This window comes from Ictalurus punctatus, chromosome 14, assembly GCF_001660625.3.
Source record: "Ictalurus punctatus breed USDA103 chromosome 14, Coco_2.0, whole genome shotgun sequence".
Classification (NCBI taxonomy): Eukaryota; Metazoa; Chordata; class Actinopteri; order Siluriformes; family Ictaluridae; genus Ictalurus; species Ictalurus punctatus.
The window spans coordinates 14,540,086-14,559,915 of NC_030429.2; the positions used below are offsets into that span (position 1 = coordinate 14,540,086).

Below are 19,830 nucleotides of genomic sequence, written 5' to 3' on the forward strand. Positions count from 1 at the left end.
ATCTGCCTGTCAATTTTGCTGTAGGGGAAAACTGAATACAATTAAAACTAGCCAGGTGAATTATGCCCCACAATTGGAGGATGGAAAGAAAAACATACAACTCCCTTGACCCATGTTCTTGTTTTGTTCTTTTTTATGTTGCAGTGGCACAGATCTAACAGAAGAGGGTGCTACCTCAGCTTCAACTGCTCATTCATAAAATGGCTGATATTCAGCCAACACCTTTAAAAGATCAAAAATGTCAGCTGGGTTTCCCAGAGAACTCAAAAATCCCTTTTTTCCCCCTGAATTTATTACAAAAATATTGTGCTTTTTCTATGAAATCTTAGTGGCCATAATCTGTAACCTAAGGTCAAAAGTCAGTACAAGTACATGACAATGTGTGTTTGTGTATTTATGGCCTTCACCTTTCAGAAAGCAGTGCCAGACTGTGGAGGGCCAAGAATGAGACCATCCCATGTCATCATCATCAGACAGTGAAGACATACAGAATAACCCAGACTCAGACTCACTGCTAGCCTGAAACAGGTTCAAAAACAGCATGACCTTATACAATATGTTTAAAGGACTGTAACGTAACTGCCAAATCATGAAATCATAAAATTGCACAAACAATGTGCTTATAGGTTCTAATTATTCCATTCTAATCTGCTGTTGAATACTGTACCCTCGTGCGGCGACGCTCCCTCATGTGGCTACGAGCAAGACTGGGAGCACTGCTGGAGGCCAACGGAGGCCGAGCATAGGAATGTAAACTGTTACTGTGGGCAAAGATGTGCACAGGCGAAGACCTGCAGACACAGAATATGTTCAGTAATGCAAAAAGAATCATTTGAGTATTTAGAAAAAATCAAATAGGACACACTTTCAGAAGCATACTGAATAAAAAAAAATAAACAATTGCAGTGGAAGGTCCTGAATAATGTTGTAGTGAATATATTACATTTGAAAGAATCTTTCCTTAAAGATTCTACAGAAATTGCCATTTCATAACTCATTATATTATCAGTTCAACATTCTCCAGTGAACTTCCTGCATGTTGCTGACCTGGGGTGTGGTGCACTCTGCACTAAAGGACTTTGGGGACTGGTGGCGATGTTGGCTAGCTCTGTGAGCCAGTTTGTGTGGGAGATGCTACTGCTTTCTGATTGTGGGCTCCAGCCGTGCTCAGGCCTCTCTTCGTGTGACACACCTGTGGCTACCTGGAACACGGCTGGGGACGACTGGTCATCCTGCACTTCCTGTAGTTCTGGCAAATCATCTGTAAAATAGGTAAAAAATAAAGGCCACACAGACTGTGTAAACAGCAACACAATTACATGTTCAGCTGCACTTTTGTCTAAAAATAAAGATGAGAAATGTTTGCAGTATGCATGCATTTTTGGCCAATTAATACATAATTTTACATTGACAGACTGATTGATAAACAGAGAGACTGAGAAAATAAGTCAATTATAGACTCACCATATTCAGTAGGGCCTTCAGTAGAGGGGCAGCCTGGTGAAGATGGCAGGTCTTCGTTACACTTGAGCAGGTCAAAGCCCTCATCCATGCCGGAACACTCTGTCTCAGATTCCTGCACTCTTTTAGGGACTGTCTTTACCTCCCACACCATATTACACCTTGTCACATGAGTAGGCTGAATATATGTGAAGGGAAGGGAAATAAGGCTTAAAATAAGGAGTGGACCTCAAATAATAATACTCCAAATAACTTATGTGCACCTATTTTAAGATTTTATTTACTTTCAAATGAATGAATGAATGAATTTACTTGATCAAAATGAAGTAATTATTTATTAAACTAACACGAGAATTACATATTTACAATGGCGTTTTAGTGCAACGTAAAAATAATAATAATAAATGAAGATTACGAAAATAAAGTCATAATATTTAGGAAATAAAGCTAAAATTACAAGAATAAAGAGGTAGTATTGTGATATTTTGAGAAAAAATTCAAAATTACACCGCGGTAAAGTTAGTTTTATATAGGACATGCGCAGATTCGTGATTCGCTCTAACAGTTGTACTTTGTTTTTTGTCCACTCCGGAGCAAGAAAATACACATTTTGTCATGTTGGTATGTATATTTATTTGAGAAATAAAAGAGCGAATCTCGAACGTGCACCGAAATGTCCAACTTCACCGCGGTGGTCCACCGATAAACTCATCTAAATTCACTGGTAAAGACCTGCTTATACATCACTCCAAACACCTAAACATTAAGACTTTTTCTAGTATTACTGCGAGTTTATTCGTAAAATATTAAGACTTTACTCTAGTATTTTTTTACGTGGCACTAAAACGCCGTCGTACGTATTCCGATTATTTACTTATTTATTTATTTTTAACATTTATTCTTTAAAAGACAGTATGTCAACAAGCACAGCCATGCTAGCTATTGAGTAACCTCTCTCCTGCTTTAAAACATGTCTGTTGCGGTGTCCGTGTGATTATAATACACAGCGAAGACATATCATTACGCATTCCGAAAGAAACCTAAAACAAAACTGAACAGAAGTGACAAGTTTTTTATTAAGGAAACGTAATAGCTTTGTTTGCGGACGTCCAGCCTGGTCACGTGACCCTCTTGCACGCAACCTTGTTTATAAACGCTGGGAGAGTTTGGCGCATGCGCGGCTGTGCTCATTCATTCACAACTGCGTAACAACAGTCGACATAGAACAAGACATTTAATTTCGACTACTGAGATCCGGAGATCTTTAACAGCACTCGACGGCATTGAATTAAATTTACTGTAGGACGATGTCTGTTTCGATTTAAAAAACGGATATGTTTAACAGTTCTGTTTTCAGACAATACACACGCGACGAAAAAAATATCAGCTGTTAACAATGTCTATATTTTGACGTGTTATTTAGCAGAGAGAAAAGTGAGATCCTTCGGACTGTTCCCAAACGAAGGCTCGGTTAAATTCATAGATGATATTTCAGAAAAGCTACTTAACACATCTAGTCAAACAAAGTAATATATTTCAACCGTGATTAGTACAACAATAATAACACGACGAGTCTTTGTCCTAAAAAAAATCAACATCTCACATAGATAAAGTTCCAGTTTAATCAGATAATTGTTATTCTGGTTAAATCTTGTGCGCAATGAGCTGTCAGAAAGCTCCTTACTTCTCACTCAACTGTAAACAAAAGAATGTCAACAAGTTGAGACATGGCGCTCGAAGCCCTTCCGAGTATCGCAATGAATGAAGGAACATTTATTTTTGGTAATATATGTAACGGTATAATTCTGAACACGACAGCTAGCTAGGACTTTCAACTGGTTATAACTAGTTGGTTAGTCAAGTAACTCAGCTGGCTGCAATGACTGGCGAGTTGCTCAGCCACAAGCAAAACAACAAACGTCGTAATGAGGGAAAAAAATTGATCTAACGATATGTATCGTTCTCATTTCAAAATGAAATAACGAATGACAACCTTTCTAATCGCCGGAGTAGAAATAACCGTTTATTAAAATGTTTGTGTCCATTTTAACGAGTCAACGTTAATGTTCTGCTTCTTTGTAATCGTTCTCTAAGTTTTCACTTACCAGACCTGTCGCCATTACCGAATATCTCTAGCATTCTCCGAGAAGGCTGGACCGAATACTTTTAGACCTGCTCGCTCATTGGTCAATAGTTACGTCAATATAATGTACTCGAGGCGTGATTGGTCAGCTCTGGGCGCACTGCAGAGGGCGTGACTTGTTTTGTTATTGTTATGTTCATTGGTAAGAGTTTCATGCCCGTTACATTTGATGGTGCACTTCATTGGCTATGTCACTGTATTTTCCCCAGCCTTCTCTTTTGTTTTCGCCTTTGTTTTTATCAGTATCAGCAATCAGCTATAACGTTGTCCAAGTTTATTCTTTACCTACAGTTCAGATAACCTAATCCTGGAGATTATGTGCCTTATACAGTTTAATTCATGACAAAAGTATGCGTTATTCCCCACTACAGTTTCATACAAAATTGTATTTTATTTGAATGGAAAATGATATCACAGACAATAATACTAGTGCATCTGGCATAAAGAGTAGACCTTTCTACATGAATGTCATTAAATAGAGAGCAGTAATGCAAAGAGCTACTTTTGAACATGGTGATTCAGATAAATGATATGAATATAAACACGTTAGCGTTTAAAGTCTCAAACGAGTGTACTGTTTATAAAACAATGAACAGAAAATCCTACAGTGAAAGCACACAGTTGAGGTGGGCTACTTAGAGACAGAAGCTGTAGACTTTCACACAGTGTCATGGTGCAACATTGTTATGAAGACATAAACAAATCTCGTCTCATCAATGTTATTGGAAGAAAAATGTAAAAAGTGGTTACTTTCCAGTGGAGCAAAGACTCTGTAACTGTAATTATTGGAATAATGGATAACGGCACTACAACCGGTGACAGATATTGCAGTTAGAAGTAAAACTTGTAAAGGCAAATGAGCATATTTGAGTAAAATAAAGTAATATGCGATAACATATTTGATCAGTATTATTCTTATTAATTTTAACAAAAACATACACACTGTATAAAATAATCAGCAACAGAAAGCTATCTTAAGGACATTAAATATGTCTTATTCCACTCTGAAACACTTGGGGTTAATAAATAAATGTTAAAACAATGTATATGTACAATAAATACGCTACAGTAACTTTGAGCCAGTACTTTAAAATACTACATGAATTCTTCTGATTCATGAGGGAACTAAAATTCTAAACTACAGCATAAATGAATGTGCAATTTTTCTTTTCCAATGATTCTGACAGCAAAGTGCAATCTGCATACACACATTTATGTTTTCTTTTCCTGTAATCAAACCCTTACAGGTTTATATATGAATGTCACATGTCCTGTTTTAATACGTTACTAGGTTTTGGTTCGTATCATCCTCATATAGTCACACACAGTATACTCCCAAATTTATGTTTGGTCTTTTGCTCATTCTGTGAAGATAATTAATCAAGATATTGTAATTAAGGTTTATTAAGAACATTGGCATTTGTACTTCGCAAACGTATGGAATTCATAAACAAGATTTTGAAATACATGACAAATGAGTGACAGGAGATTTCAACTTCTTTCTGTCAAAGCCTGAGCTCAAAAATAAAAAAATAACTTAAAAAAAATAAAACAATCCTAATCTAACACTCCAAAATAAAATACAGCAGTAGAAATAATGACTACTAAATAGCTGGATAAACATTTTATTCCCAATATAACAAAACACTTTACTAACGGAAAATGAAACTTTTGTTTCAAACCTTAAGTAACCTGTTAAGGTTATCCTACATGTAAAAATCACTATCACTGACACACCAGAGCTTCACTTTGTGATGCAAAACAATAACTTTGAAGTTCAAAAGTTATGATCATATGTCATCTGAACAATGGTGAGAGACCTGTACTCACCATTATTTTATCTTTTCAATATGTTGCATTGGAGCATTTTTGTTTGTTTGTTTTGAATTTTATACACTTGGCTCATCTATTTCCATCTGACTCCCAAAGAGGGTGATCAACTGCTCTTCATAGTTAGCGATGTTGCGTTTCATGATGTCCATGCATGGCCCCAGTAACCTCTCAAATGCCTGGACATCCATTACTGTGAAAGGCATTCAAGAAAAACTGAGAATACTACATCCATTATGATATAGGAGAGTGTCTACCAGTTTCTAGCTCAGTCTGTGTGTGTTTAAATATTATTTAAAGACAGTAGTTTTACCTAAGCACTTGACGTTGTCCACGGCATATGCAGAAGCGGCCCTTGGCTTGTTTGTAACGAGGGCTAATTCTCCAAAGTACTGCCCTCTAGTGCATGTGGCGATGTCTATCTCCTCATGCTCTGAATCTGTTTTCAACTGCAAACAGACATCCCAATATCAATTCTCTACACACAAAAATTTCCTTACCATCATTTAATCTCCCAGAAAGGCTTACAGAGAATTGTACAGGGACACTGGCACAGTAAAACCTCCAAATATGTCTATTCCAAAATGGCAGGGTATCATAAGCATATTTATGAGACACACATCAAATCGAGACACTAAAGGAAAATGCATGAAAGTGTCAAAAGTAAAGTTTCAAAATTACTTATTAATTTTGTTTTGACCAAAATATAACAAAATAATTTAACTGTTTTTGCAGCATAATATTCTCATGTATTCTAAGGGAAACAATGCCATACTGACAAGTCTCCTACAATTACAATGTTTTAATTTATTTACAAACTCCTAATTTAACACTCCTGACTCACTTAATCAACCTGCTCCATTAGGAGTATCTAAATACCTATTAACACAGAGCAATATTCTTCAGTCAGTAAACATGTTTTCTTTTTACAAATTTTGTGCTTGTTACTTGTTGTCTTGTATGGTAAAAGTAGTGATTACACAATCCTGAACACTTCACGATGAAGTAGATAATCAAAAAATGGCATGTTAAGACATGCCATTACACCTTATTTCAGTGCGTCTCCTAAAGAGACTTTCTGTTAATAAAATTGAAATAGGTCTGGATCAAAATAAATGTCTACAATAAAAAGGAGCATGACAATAATGTTTCTGCATAAATATGCACTTTTGGATTCACTTTATTTATAATATAAAGCATAGTAGATACTATTATTTATCCGCAATTCATTTTGCTTCAGTTTGTTGCTTGATGAACAGAATTAGCCAGAATCAGAGAACATTTTATAATAAACAAAATTGCTTCCATTATGAAAACTTACCCGGTTCCTCTTCATGGTGATTCTAACCTCACCTGACTCTACGATGTAGAAACAATCTGCCAGGTCACCCTGGAGAAAAATATGTTAATTATTGGACTACATTATAAGCTGTAATATTTGGTTACATGTAATGCAACCTTGAATCATACTGTTGTGTGCCATTCTGTAACAGTACAGTACCACTAACTTTACTAAATGGTAACAATCTGTATGTTTGGAGGTCATGAGAATAGAGCTAACTTGTGCAATGATCTGCTCTCCATCGTTGAAAACTTTGGACGACAAGACATCCACTACCTTCATTCTTTCTGAGACCTGAAAGGAAATAAATGGTTAAAAGTGTTCCTGTATTGTTGTTCATAAACACACTGTAGAAAAAGGAAATGGTTCAGACCTCCAAAGATGTGAGCAGTGGAAGGGTCTCAATGAAAGCTTCATACATTTTCCTCTTCTTGGCATTGTTTTTCACAATGATCCTTCTGAATGTCAATCGGTCCTGCAATAACAAACATTGAAGAGTTGCCTATGGTTAAAATCTAAGTAATGCATTTATTTAGTAATGCATTTATTATCCCTAAATGGGAATAAATCCTGAATCTACCACTAGGACTCAATGGAGTTTTATAAAGTAATAGTCATGAACTGATAACCTGCATATAACTCACTATGTCTTCACTTTTTCTTAATATGTTAATCTCTTTACCTATAGTCACTATGTATACATTTGTAATTAATTGCATCTATGTTTTACTTACTTAAGTTTAGGTAACGTGTGTCATGATGATATTATGTACTGTAGAGGATGAGATATTCATAGTCTTTGCAATATTATGTTGAGGAACATTATTCTGAAATTGTTCCACAAATTGTAGACACAGTTTTTCGCAAATTGGTTAACCTCTGCCCATCTTTAAATCTGAAATACTCTGCCTCGCTAAGCTATTCTTTTTATACCCAATCATTTTACTGACCTGTTGCCAATTAACCTCCAGCTGTTTCTTTTTAGTAACACTTACTTTTCCAGCCTTTTGTTGCCCCTTCCCAACTTTTTTGGGACGTGTTGTGTCCATCAAATTAAAAATTACCTTATTTTTTCCTTAAAATGGTACATTTACTCAGTTTAAACATTTGATATGTTTTCTATGTTCTATTGTGAATAACATATGGGTTTATGAGATTTGCAAATCATTGCATTCTGTTTTTATTTACATTTTACACAGCGTTCCAACTTTTATGGAATTGGGGTTGTTAGGTACTCTATACTACAGAGTCAAGTAAATGATTTCAGTGTTCTCATTTGTTTGTGGGTCTTTGACATAGCATCAGTATAGAACAGGGAGCTAGAAGTTACACCAACAGTGCACTTTTTACTTTTGACCAAAAACAATATGAATAATTCATAATCTACATAATAATATTAATACCAAATCTCTGCTGAATATTTTAATATCTTATACATGGTATTATGATTATTTTATTAACTGTTATCAACAGATGGTGATTAGTCTTTTTTTAAAGTTATCTAAACTAACCCATAATTCATGGGGTTACTTACTAGGCACCACAGGGCACCAGGTGAGGTAGCAACAATGGTGGCAGCGCGCGGGGTGTTATACATCAGCGCCAGCTCCCCGAAACTCCCACGGTTGTCATACGAGCCCACTGTTCTTGTGGTGCCCTCTGACTTAACAAGGATGTCAAAAGTCCCTCTGGATGAATGAAGCAATTTAATACAACATTGAGTAAATTATATAATCATATGTTGCTCATGAAATGGAAATCATGTGATCCCCACCTTTCAATGACATAAAAGTTGTCTCCGTCATCATCTTGATCAATGATGTGTTCGCCAGCAGAAACTTTCTTCTCAAACATGGCATCCAGAACTTGGGATATTTGCTCCTACAAAGAAAATATAATAGCAAACACAGTATACACTGACATGATGCTAGATTTACTTGACAATCAGGCTTCTAAAATGAGCTGTTAAACTCTGAATGGAAAATTTGAAACACTACTCTTAAAATTCTGAAGTTTCTAAACTCTGAGCTGTCTCCTACGTTCACATGATCTGTGGCATGTCAGCCAACATCACACACATTTACCACATAAAATACAGTATATTTGTGGTGCTTGAAAGTTTGTTTGTCCCTTCTGCAGTTTGATAAAGATCACATGGAGAAGTCAGAAGGCTATTGGAAAAATGTTTTGTGGATTGGTGAGGCCAAAGTAGAATTTTTGGTTTAAATGGGAAGTGTTATGTTTGGAGAAAGGAAAACACTGCATGCCAGCATAAGAACCTTAACCCATCTGTGAAACATGCTGGTGGTAGTATCATGGATTGGTCCTGTTTTGCTGCATCTGGGTCTGGAAAACTGGCGATCATTGTTGGAACAATGAATTGTGAAGTATACCAGCAAGTTCTAAATGAAAATGTCAGGACATCTGTCTGTGAACTGAATCTCAAGAGAAAGTGGGTCATGCAGCAAGGCAACAAGCCTAAGTAAATAATTCATTCTACCAAAGAACGGTTAAAGAAGAATAAAGTTAATGTTTTGTATTGGCCAAGTCAAAGTCCTGACTTTAATCCAATAGCAATGCTGTGGAAGAACCTGAAGCAAGCAGTTCATGTGAGGAAACCCACCAACGTCCCAGAGTCGAAGCTGTTCTATATAGAGGAATGGGCCAAAATTTCTCCAAGCTGATGTGCAGGACTGATCAACAGTTACCGGAAGCATTTAGGTGCAGTTATTGTTGCACAAGGGGGTCACACCAGATACTGAAAGCAAAGGCTCACATATTTTTGCCACTCACAGATATGTAATATTGGATCATTTTCCTCAATAAATAAATGACAAAGTATAACATTGTTGTCTCATTTTTTAATTGAGATCCCTTTATCTACTTTTAGAACGTGTGAAAATCTGATGATGTTTTAGGTCATATTTATGCAGAGATATAGAAAATTCTAAAGTGTTCACAAACTTTCAAGCACCACTGTACATCCCCAACATGGAAACATTTAATAATATAACAATATAACAATATCTAAAAAAAAATTTTTAAAAATGGAAGGAAGGAATGGACCTAAAAATGAACAGCCTCCAAAACCGCATTAATTCTTGGAATACAGGTCCTGAATGTTTTGTAGTGGGATGTTTGATCATTCTTTAAGAAGAAAAGCTTCCCGGTTTTTGAGGGATAAAGTCTGTGCTCCTGAACTTTCCATAAAGACTTACTGATTAAACTAGGTGATTAGGGAGGCCATAGAAGGTGTTTGACTTTATCCTGGTGTTCTTCAAACCACTTCTGAAGAATTATAGCGGACTATATGATGGACATTATCATCCTGTAATCATCTTGTAATATGGGATATATTCGCACCATATAGCACACTCTGTATAGCTGTGTCATATTTGCTGGCTGTAATATGATCATGCAAAGTAATCATTGCACCTAATGATTTACATGACCAACATATCCCATATGTCTATGAGGTAAAACTGCTACTGGCTGCACAATTGATATTATTAGGCTATACAGTTGAACATATTTTCTTGTTACTATTCATTCTACAATTCATTTCTGCTCACATCTCTTGTAATGAGTGGTTATTTTTTAACTTTCTATAACCTTCCTGTCAGCTTAAACCAGTCAATTTTCCTTTGACATTTCACATTAACATGGTGTTTCTACTCATAGTACTGCTGCTCACTGGATGTTTTTTGTTTTTCACACTATTCTTTGTACACTATTCTATATTTCTGATATACTCGAACCATCCTGTCTGGCACCAACAACCATGCCCCGGAAAAGTCACTTAGATCACTTTTTTCCTATTCAGATGTTTGATCTTAACAATAACTTAAGCGCTTGACCTGTATCTGCATGATTTTATGCACTGAGATCCAGCCTTATAATCAGCTGATTAGACATTTGAATAAATAGGCAGGAGTCCGTAATAAACTGTTCGGTGAGTGTACAACAGTAGTTGGGTCAGTGGTCTCAAAATTTGCTGTGGATGTATGAGGTGGCCTGGGTGGGTGTGATGCTCCCAGCCTGAATTCTTGCCCCAGTCAGCCCTGCTGTGTGGAGGTTTTCTTCCAGGCTGTTTGGTTTCATAAACTACTTCCCAAAAACATCTCATTAGGTTGTACTAAATTGCCCCTGTGCGTGAATGAGTATGTGAATGTGTATGCGTATGGTGCCCTGTGATGGACTGGCATAACAACTTGCTAACTAAAGACGAATAAATCAATGAACTACGGCTGGGCTTTATGATGATATAATAACAATTAAGTAAATAATAATAATAATAAAGTAAATAACGACTACAAACTGTGAAAGCAGATGTTTTCGGTATCATGCGTATCATAGAAATATCAAGTATTGATATTTGATTTTGGTCATATCAGTCACCCCTGCTGCTGATTTTGAGAGTGTTCCCTTTAAATCATTAAATAACATTTTGCCTCTTTAGACTTCTTGCTTTAAAATCTCACATATTAAAGTGCACTTTTACAGCTGATGTATGCTGTTAGACGGCAATGAACTTAATATACCCTGTGTAGTGGTGTTTGTAATTGTGATTTAGAAACTTAGTACTCTTGTGCGATATAATGAATTAAACATCTTTCCACAATATTACACTGCCACAATGTCCAGTGATGTTTACACTGATTATTCCAGTAAAAACCAGATCTGTCATTCTTTACAAATTTTGTGTAGCAGCTCTGGTATTTAACATCAGACTACATTAGTACAGATTATCACTCAAAAATACAGCAAAAAGAGCAGTCTCTTTCTCCCCATTAAAACAAGCGATGAGGCAATTGACATATGAATCATATTCACTGTCTGCCCAGGTAAACAGAGAATATTCGGAGTTCACTAATGTGAAATAAAATATATCAAGCTTTGTTTGACTTGGCTAACATTACACAAGTATATAGTTAACATCAATTAAGTATATTTATTAAGGATGCCTAAATGGTCAAAAACAGCACTATCAGTTTTTGGCCTTGACCTAAAATTTCAAATACATTTATCTACAATGAAGTGTCAAATATAACCCTTTACAAAAAAGTGTTACAGTGATGATAATTAGAAAGTGATTAAATTCAGTTTTTCCCTGTGATGGTCAACGATTGCAAAAAAGAAAAAGAAAAACTATTTTTTACATATACAATACATTACAATGAAATTCTTCTGAAATTACAAAATCTTGTTAGGAAATTGGGGTCAGCTATAATACTGGAGTAGACAGAGTTATGGCAGTTAGGACTTTAACCCTCAACCTTTTGATTAGTAACCCAGAGCCTTAACCACTAAGCCATTATTCACTTTTTTTTTTTTTTTTTGCTATTTAATCCATCCTCTCACACAACCTTTCAATTAGCCAATATAAAATGTCAGCTGGGGTATTACCAAGCCAGATTTATCACTTTAAAATCTTTAGTGGATCTTTGAGCACCTTAACTAACATGTAATTATATACAATAGAGAACATGACAATAAGGTGGCAATATGCAAAGCAAAAAGTGAACATTTTAAAAATTACCTTTACCTGGTCAAGATTTTTAAAAATAAGTATGTCATTGCAGGCCTCCTGTAGTCTTTGTCTCTGTTCATCTGTTTTTGGGTAAGTCACCTGCAATGACACCAAGAACATTTAGGAAAAATTTGGGTTTTTTTTACACAAATGTACAGCCAAGTAGCTTGGCTGTAAGCCTCATTGTTTTGCCTCAATGATTGTGTAGCCACAGCATCACAGCAATGTCACAGTTTTACCACAAACATCAACAATCTCTCACCCTGGGCTCCTTGTCCTCTTCATCATCATCTGGGTTGAAGGCCTCTGCACAAACTGGGTTTCGACAAAAAAAAAGAGAAGCACATTTATGAACTTGCTGTTTACACAATAGCACAACAGCAAGTGAGTATATCTGATCCCGGAAAGTAAAAATCATCAGAACCATCTGTTTGTCGGAACAGATTTCAAACAAACACCTTAGCGCACCGTGTTCACCAGTGTGCTCTCAAAATATTGAACAAGTCTGTCTGATCCCTTTGTTCTTTTCTGTATCATGAGACTCATTTTCTTTTTGTCTGTCTTTTGTCTCCCTTTTTCCTCTATTATGCGTGCTGTGTTGAGATGAGAGGCCCATTTGCTCTCCCCTGCCACACGCCCCCGGTGTTGCTACTATTATTACCAGCAAAGAGCATTACAGGAGCATACACTGGATCGATATCCCTCCCATGGCCTGAATATGAGCTCCAAACCAAACCTGCATTAAACTCAGTCATGGTGGAATGTGTTTAACTGCAGAAATCAGTCGATTAAGAGTTATGGATCCCGTGTACACTGATCATCCTTTTAGTTTAACAATCCAGAACATAACGTCTAAATGTCTTAAAATAGGTAGGTACCTGAACAGCTGAGACTCTGACACTGATTGCTCCAGCATTCAGGCTACTTTTTAAAACTTATAGAACAGAATCTTATAACAAAACTGCACTAAGAAAAACAGCACACACGCATGTGCATGTAACTCTACACAATTCACTCTAGACCACACTGCATAACTGCTAGTGGTCTAGAAGCTCTGTAGACTATTAAAGTATTGGTATTATGTGTTAGCTAAATGCTGCACAATATGATTCCCATCCTGTAACATTTATAATTATGAATTGCATAGAGTTAGAGTTCAATTAGAATGAATTGTGTAGAGTTAAATGTGCATGAGTGTGTGCTGTTTTTCTGTATTTATATCTGTGTATATATATATGTAGTTTATTGACATATGTGACATCATTTGTGATATTTCTTGATATAATCAAATTTCCGCACCCAGCATATTTACTCATTATTCTTATTTTAATCATATTTTGTTATAAAACACAGTATTATTTAATGATTCTGTAACTTATTATGTTACTAAAGCTTGTAGATTAAAGCAGTGAGCCATGACAGCCCATCTGTTACAGTGATTATATCATGGTTAAGGGAGTTCTAAGGCACAACGCAAAACAAAGCAAACCACAACGATCTATTTTTTAAACAAAGTTTTAGTAAATTAGTATAGAATAGTACATTATTCGTGTTATAGTTCTAGTTTAAACTAAATGAATACAGTTAAGTATCCTCCTATGCCTGTCCCATAACAATGGGACAATGTTTAAATTATTTATTTTAGATGTCAATTCTGACCCATCTGCAATAAACATCCTAATCAACATTGTTCTTGAGTCAAATTGCACTGAGAAATTATTTGAGATTGCGATTTTAATATAATTTTTTTTTTGCAGACATGACAGCAAAGTGGATAAATACCACTACACTAAAGTGGTAATGATGTATAGCTATGCATTAAATGTTGTTTTTTAAGGGACAGAAATGACGGGACCTTTGGGATTTTGTTTCTGTGGTATGGAGTAGTGGCTGAGAGGAGTGACAGATATGTGAGAGTTTGTGATTATGTGGGGAAATGAAACTATTTGTTAGTGAGAATCACTTTAATTCTTAGCTCTACTTTAAAACTTAATGAATGTACATTAACAGTTAATGAACCTACATGCACATTAGTTTACCCAGACAAGCATTACACAATGTCATCAATGAGAATCTTTTACTTGTTTGTACGTGCAAGGCTTGCATAAATGAGAATAAATATTAAATAATATTTATTAATGATTAAATAATGTATGTGCCTTTTAGCGATGATAACAATTCAGATGGCTTGGACAAATTTCTATAAAAGTAGTACACATAACAAAAAGGTGGTCAAGTGAGCTCTGAACATTTCTTGTCCATTTAACCTGTTTTTAATGGTTAAAGCTTTTCCTAATGCACAAGGTCATACACAGGACTGCTGTCCTTGTTTATAATAGATGACTCTGAGAATAAATCCTTTGAACACTCCCTTCCCCTGCTGGTTTATTTCATTCCATCACTGTGTGTAATAAAAGTCACCCTCCTCTATCTCAGCCTGCTATTGAACATGCAACTAAAGCACTTCCTAGGCAGCCTTTCAGGCTCCAGTGACGTGTGATGACATCAAGCCTGGAGCTTACACTTGTGAATCTGCTGAAGTCCTCAAAGAGATTGAACAAATCAAGCCAGGGTCCAAAATCTGTCAGCCAGGTAAATAAAGTGATGCTGACGAAGGTTTGTTAGGTCATGTGCAATACTGCGTTGTCCCATTGTGCCCCATAGAATTATTGAATGCTGATGGCTTTCAGGGCTAGAGATGTTTGAGAATGACTTCTGTGGATTAATTAGTGTCTGTTGCCTATTCGTTTTCTCTGTTATTATCTTATTTTATTATTTTATTATAATAAAAATATTGCTAATTGTTTACACTTCTTCTCCAAGTATAACATGCATTTTCTGTCTAGTTTTATTAAGGCTATTGGGTGCAGCCAACCATCAGCTAAGAGTTTCTATTTCTACTGCTTGACTTAGCTCAGCTTTCACAAGTGAAATTTAACTGACAGTTACACTATCATTATCACAAGTCCCCATAACCTTTGCAAAAGAGGTTTCACTAGGTGCTTCTTATGTGAATGAGTAAGATCACAAAAACATTCAACTGTTGCCTTAAACGCTTCACTCACTGCTCATGGAGTCTGACTTTTTTTTTGGACACTTATCAGGCCACAACTAATTAACACTTCTAATATTGCATATATGAAGAACATGGACTTCTGTATTATTAAGGAATGCTTTGTGCATTACCTTGTGAAGGTAATGCTACAGTAGTCATTCTGTAATTCATTTTCATGCTCATTGACCTCATTAGTCACATGTTTTCATGTGTTTTCAATGATACTTTATAAAATCCGAATTGCTTATTTGCTTTTATTTGTTTCCATTTTTATGGCCCTGCCTTTGGCTCCGCCCCAGCTGGACCGGTAAGGCTCAACTCTGCATGTTAGTAGTTTTTATTGCAGCTGCACTTCACCTCACAGGCAGTAGAGACTATAAAATGTACAAATTGCTCCATTAAAGCCCGCTGATTTGTTAGTTGTTTTTCTAGCTTACCTATTTAGTTATAGGTATTATTATGGTTATTGTTATGGTTTGTAGTGGTTGATTTGTGAAATGAAGCGGTCACATAGCATGTTATCTACTACATAGCATGCTATCTGTAATTTCGTGCAAGAGATATGAGAGGATGTGCATGCATATCATAAAGCATAATATACTGCTTTATGATACATATAAATGTATTAGCACATACTAATGTATGACACACACATACATATATAATATACATATATATACATTATATATATATGTATGTATGTATGACACATACTAATATAAAAGAGATATGATAGGTGAATACTTAATGTTTCTATGTGACTTGCATAAATATAGAGCTACCTGATTTGACAACTTGTATAGTGTACGTTAATTAGATACATAATTTTCATAATTCTAGTCCTGTATCAAACAGCCATATCCTGTACAGCACCTGTTCTCAAACATTTCAGTCTAATGGCCTGTTGATGGTATCAATCCCCCATAGCTATCACTGGCCATCAGAGATGTGGCACTCTTTTGATGACATTACAGGAAACTTGAATTGGGATGGACTTAAACTGTGATTGTCTGGAATATATTTTAATAACTTTTAATAACACATAGCTTTGGGTTAAGCAGATTTAACTCATTCATTCATCCATTCATTCATAAATTTTCAGTAACTGATTTATCCTGGTAAGGGTTGTGGTGGATCCAGAGCCTATCCCAGGAACACACTCTAAATGAATTACAGTGAACTTTACACACATTCCTTCACAGCTAGGGGTAATTTAGTATACCCATTCCACCTATTTGCAGGTTTTGGGGAGGTGGGAAGAAACTGGAGAATGATGGAAACCCACATAGACACGGTGAGAAGGTGAAAAACTCCACATAGACAGTAACCCAAGCTCAGGATTGAACGAGGGACCTTGGAGCTGTGAGGCAGAAACCCTGTCCACTGCACCACCCAGCAATATTAATAAAGTGATCAAATTAAACATGACTAAATAGCGATTTTTCAACTTCTGAGATTTTTCACAGTGCCCAGTTTGAGAACCACTGCCTTGTCCATTCAAATCATTCAGCATTTTCTAACTATCTTAGAGCATGCATGCGAATAGTAGTGTCTTTACAGCAAATACTTGTATTACTTACCAGAAGGTCGTCTTATGAATCTGTTTATGACTGGCGCTGTGAGGAGAGGACAAACAATGTTTGTGTCAGAAATAAAATTTCATAAAGCACTAAGAAACATAGCTCATGTTTAAATCATTTGTTCCAGGATACATTTAAACATGGATTCCGACTGCTTTGAAGTTGATACTTGTCTAATTGCCATTCATATTCAGAGAAATAATAAAGCATCACCAATGGCAATAAAAAGCACTTAGCTGTGATACAATTGTCCTCTCATGAAAATTACATTAGCATGTTCAGCCAGCAATGCCATTCAGCTACCTTTGTTCTGAAGTGACTGAACAATTTCCTCAAATGAGCTACACATGGACATATTCTAGGTATTATAAAATGTACCAGACAAATTGACATACATGGTTATAAAACCTGGAGGACCTTGTGTTTTGCCAAATGCTTATAAGAGTGTGGGTGTGCACAGAGAGACACAGAGAGCAGCTGCTTTGGGTTAGTGTCTATCACACATGCAAAACAGCTTTTCCATCTCAGGCTTCATTAAGGCAGACTCTTATTCATGAAAGGTCCAAAGCTCTTTACAGCGGTGTTGCCAGGTCCACAGGGCTCCCATGGATAAGGGCTACTTTTGAACTGCTGCTTCGGGTTAATTTTTACATTCGTGGGTCAGACATTGTGCCTTTGCACACATTAAGTGGCATTAGTCTTCTGCAGGTGAGTTAGGCAGCTGATTTAAAAGAACGCAAACAGTACTAGTACAGACGCATGACCCAGGACTGTAACAATCAGATGATTCAAACAATGCATCAATTTAAAAGGCAACAATCATAAATCAATTTTCAATTATAACTGACTATAATTCAATAATTATCGTGTGGTGTAAATAGGCTAGTTAGGTGATTTTTCCTTAATCCTTCTCTACATCATTCATGAATTAACGTTAGGTCTACTCCATATTCTGAACAAAGCTTCTTACGTACAGTATTGACTGGAGATTACTAAATCGAATTACATTGTATTGTAGCATATTCACTGGTACCGTAAAATATCAAAACCTTCCTTTAAGAATCTAAATCGTATTGCGTTGTTTGGAAACCTGAGTTTTACTTTCCATAGCATGTACTGTAATTGTGATTAAAGTGTAGTGAATTAACAGGTGAAAATGGTGTAGCAGCAGAAATATGGTAAGGTTGTTACAGTAACGTAAAATCAGCTACAGTGAAATCAAACCTACCCGTACTTTTCTAATAGCTTTCTCGTTTGGTGTCAATATATGAAATAACAGGCTACTAAAGTTCACGCTTTAATGCTATAAATATTGTATTATACAACATAATTCCTAGTGTACAAATTATAGGAAGGGCAGACTTTGGATTTCTGTATTGGTCTGATTTTGATTGGCAATTGAGGAGCATTCATTAAAACAGACCTGGCAACCCTGCTTTAGAGGCTCAGTGGATGAAGGCTGGTGATGTTGCAGGATGCTGCTGTGCAAGATCTCTAGTAGATCTTCATCTCCGCATGCCTGTTTGTAGGTACATTTAAGCACATTTACACCATATTTAGCAATCTAAAAACATAGGCTGCGTGCAAAATTGTATAGCCTCCTAACATGCTATATAGCGTGTCAAAACAGCACGCCCCCATAGGCACTATTTTACCCAGACGCAGCCACGCTTTCATTTCATTTTCAGCTAATAAAATACAGAGGAATTGAACTGCTCGTGTACTAGTCAGACTTATGTGAATTTATGACAGCCTGCAATTCCGTTATATCTTGCATTATTGGTCAATCTCCAGTGTTTAGGATGGGAAACATTTGAGCCACATCACGCACTGCACGTTCAGAGATCACACGCAGTGCAGCGTAGTGATACTGCCAAGCGCACTGACTGCAGCGCGTAAATGCCATCTAGGTCGCCTACATTATGATGCGAAATAGGAGCATTTCAAGCAACCCAGTCTGTTACCTACGAATTCCTCATCATCATCATCGTCCTCTCCGTTCTCGGAGTCGATCTGCATGGCCTCCTCGATGAAGTTAACGGCTTTGGCTGCGCGCAGAGCCGGATGCTGCTCATTGCCGAAAGCGGCCGCCCTCGTTTCGTTCTCCTTCAGCTGGGTGAAATACTGCAGGGCGAACTCCAAAAGATCCCGCGGCTGATTCCTCAACACCTCCACTGTAAAGCTCTGTAAAAGCTCCGTCAAGCCCTCGGGGATTTCTATACTCATTCCTGATAGCAGGGCTCCAGAGGAAGACGTGCAAAATGCAGGCAGGGCTCGGCTGATAAAGCTCCGTCTGTGTGCGCTCGCGTCAGCTGAAAGGAACGGAACCGACGACAGACGAACCTGTAATAATATCGAAACAACGCGCGATGGACCTCCTCTCACAGTTCCGTATGGCGCCTATTTCCATTTGTTTTCGATGGCAGTCCTTTATCTAAATCGTCCACATAATAAAAATGGCAGAGAATCCGACAGAGAGCACCCTCTTTTTTTTTTTTTTTTTTTTTTTTTTTTTTTTTTACGGCGCTGGCCACGGGAAAGCCGCGCATGTGACCCGGGTAACTATGGCAACCGGGCGGGCAGGGATTGCGTGCGCGAGACTGCAGCAGCGCGGGAGTGAAGTGGACACACACACACACACACACACACACGATATATATGCTGAATACAGTAGCCTGAGAGTTCCCACCGTTAGCTATATTATGATCTGATCCATGGTACTGATGCTGTGCACGCTTCTTCAACAGCAGTGGGATTGATTACCCAGATTACTGAGGCCCCACAGAGAACCTAGACAAACCTGCCATGCAGACTACAATCTACAACAAAGAGCTTTGCTTCGGTCAACATGAGTAAAAAAAAGTGTTTGTGAATACATGTCACTCTAAG

At 36.8% G+C, this 19,830-nt stretch overlaps 2 protein-coding genes across 4 annotated transcripts in view; both read right to left on the reverse strand.

Annotated features, from left to right (window-relative positions):
- Positions 1-3,662, reverse strand: part of hbp1 (HMG-box transcription factor 1) — a 6,718-nt gene extending 3,056 nt beyond the window's left edge. The window contains exons 1-5 of one of the 2 annotated variants that reach the window (XM_017486003.3): positions 3,567-3,662; positions 1,465-1,639; positions 1,048-1,261; positions 668-791; positions 408-519 (exon numbers count right to left, since the gene is read on the reverse strand). In XM_017486003.3, coding sequence (XP_017341492.1) covers positions 408-519; positions 668-791; positions 1,048-1,261; positions 1,465-1,639; positions 3,567-3,581 — 640 coding nt within the window. In that variant the 5' untranslated portion in view covers positions 3,582-3,662. Of the gene's footprint in view, positions 1-407; positions 520-667; positions 792-1,047; positions 1,262-1,464; positions 1,640-2,412; positions 3,130-3,566 lie in introns of those variants that run through there. The other variant, XM_053685973.1, reaches the window with a different exon arrangement.
- A 308-nt stretch (positions 3,663-3,970) lies between these two features.
- Positions 3,971-19,616, reverse strand: LOC108275286 (cAMP-dependent protein kinase type II-beta regulatory subunit). Of its 2 annotated transcripts, none has more exons than XM_017486005.3 (11): positions 18,906-19,616; positions 16,942-16,977; positions 12,569-12,621; positions 12,322-12,405; positions 8,551-8,657; positions 8,311-8,464; positions 7,150-7,251; positions 6,996-7,070; positions 6,756-6,824; positions 5,748-5,883; positions 3,971-5,627 (listed from the first exon to the last, which is right to left on the reverse strand). In XM_017486005.3, exons 1-11 carry the CDS (start codon positions 19,165-19,167, stop codon positions 5,494-5,496), a joined length of 1,212 nt encoding a protein of 403 aa, XP_017341494.1. In that variant the 5' UTR covers positions 19,168-19,616; the 3' UTR covers positions 3,971-5,493. The 2 variants fall into 2 exon arrangements, with proteins under 2 accessions (XP_017341494.1, XP_053541949.1); XM_053685974.1 differs by having other exon boundaries at positions 12,316-12,405.
- Between the last annotated feature and the right edge of the window lie 214 nt (positions 19,617-19,830).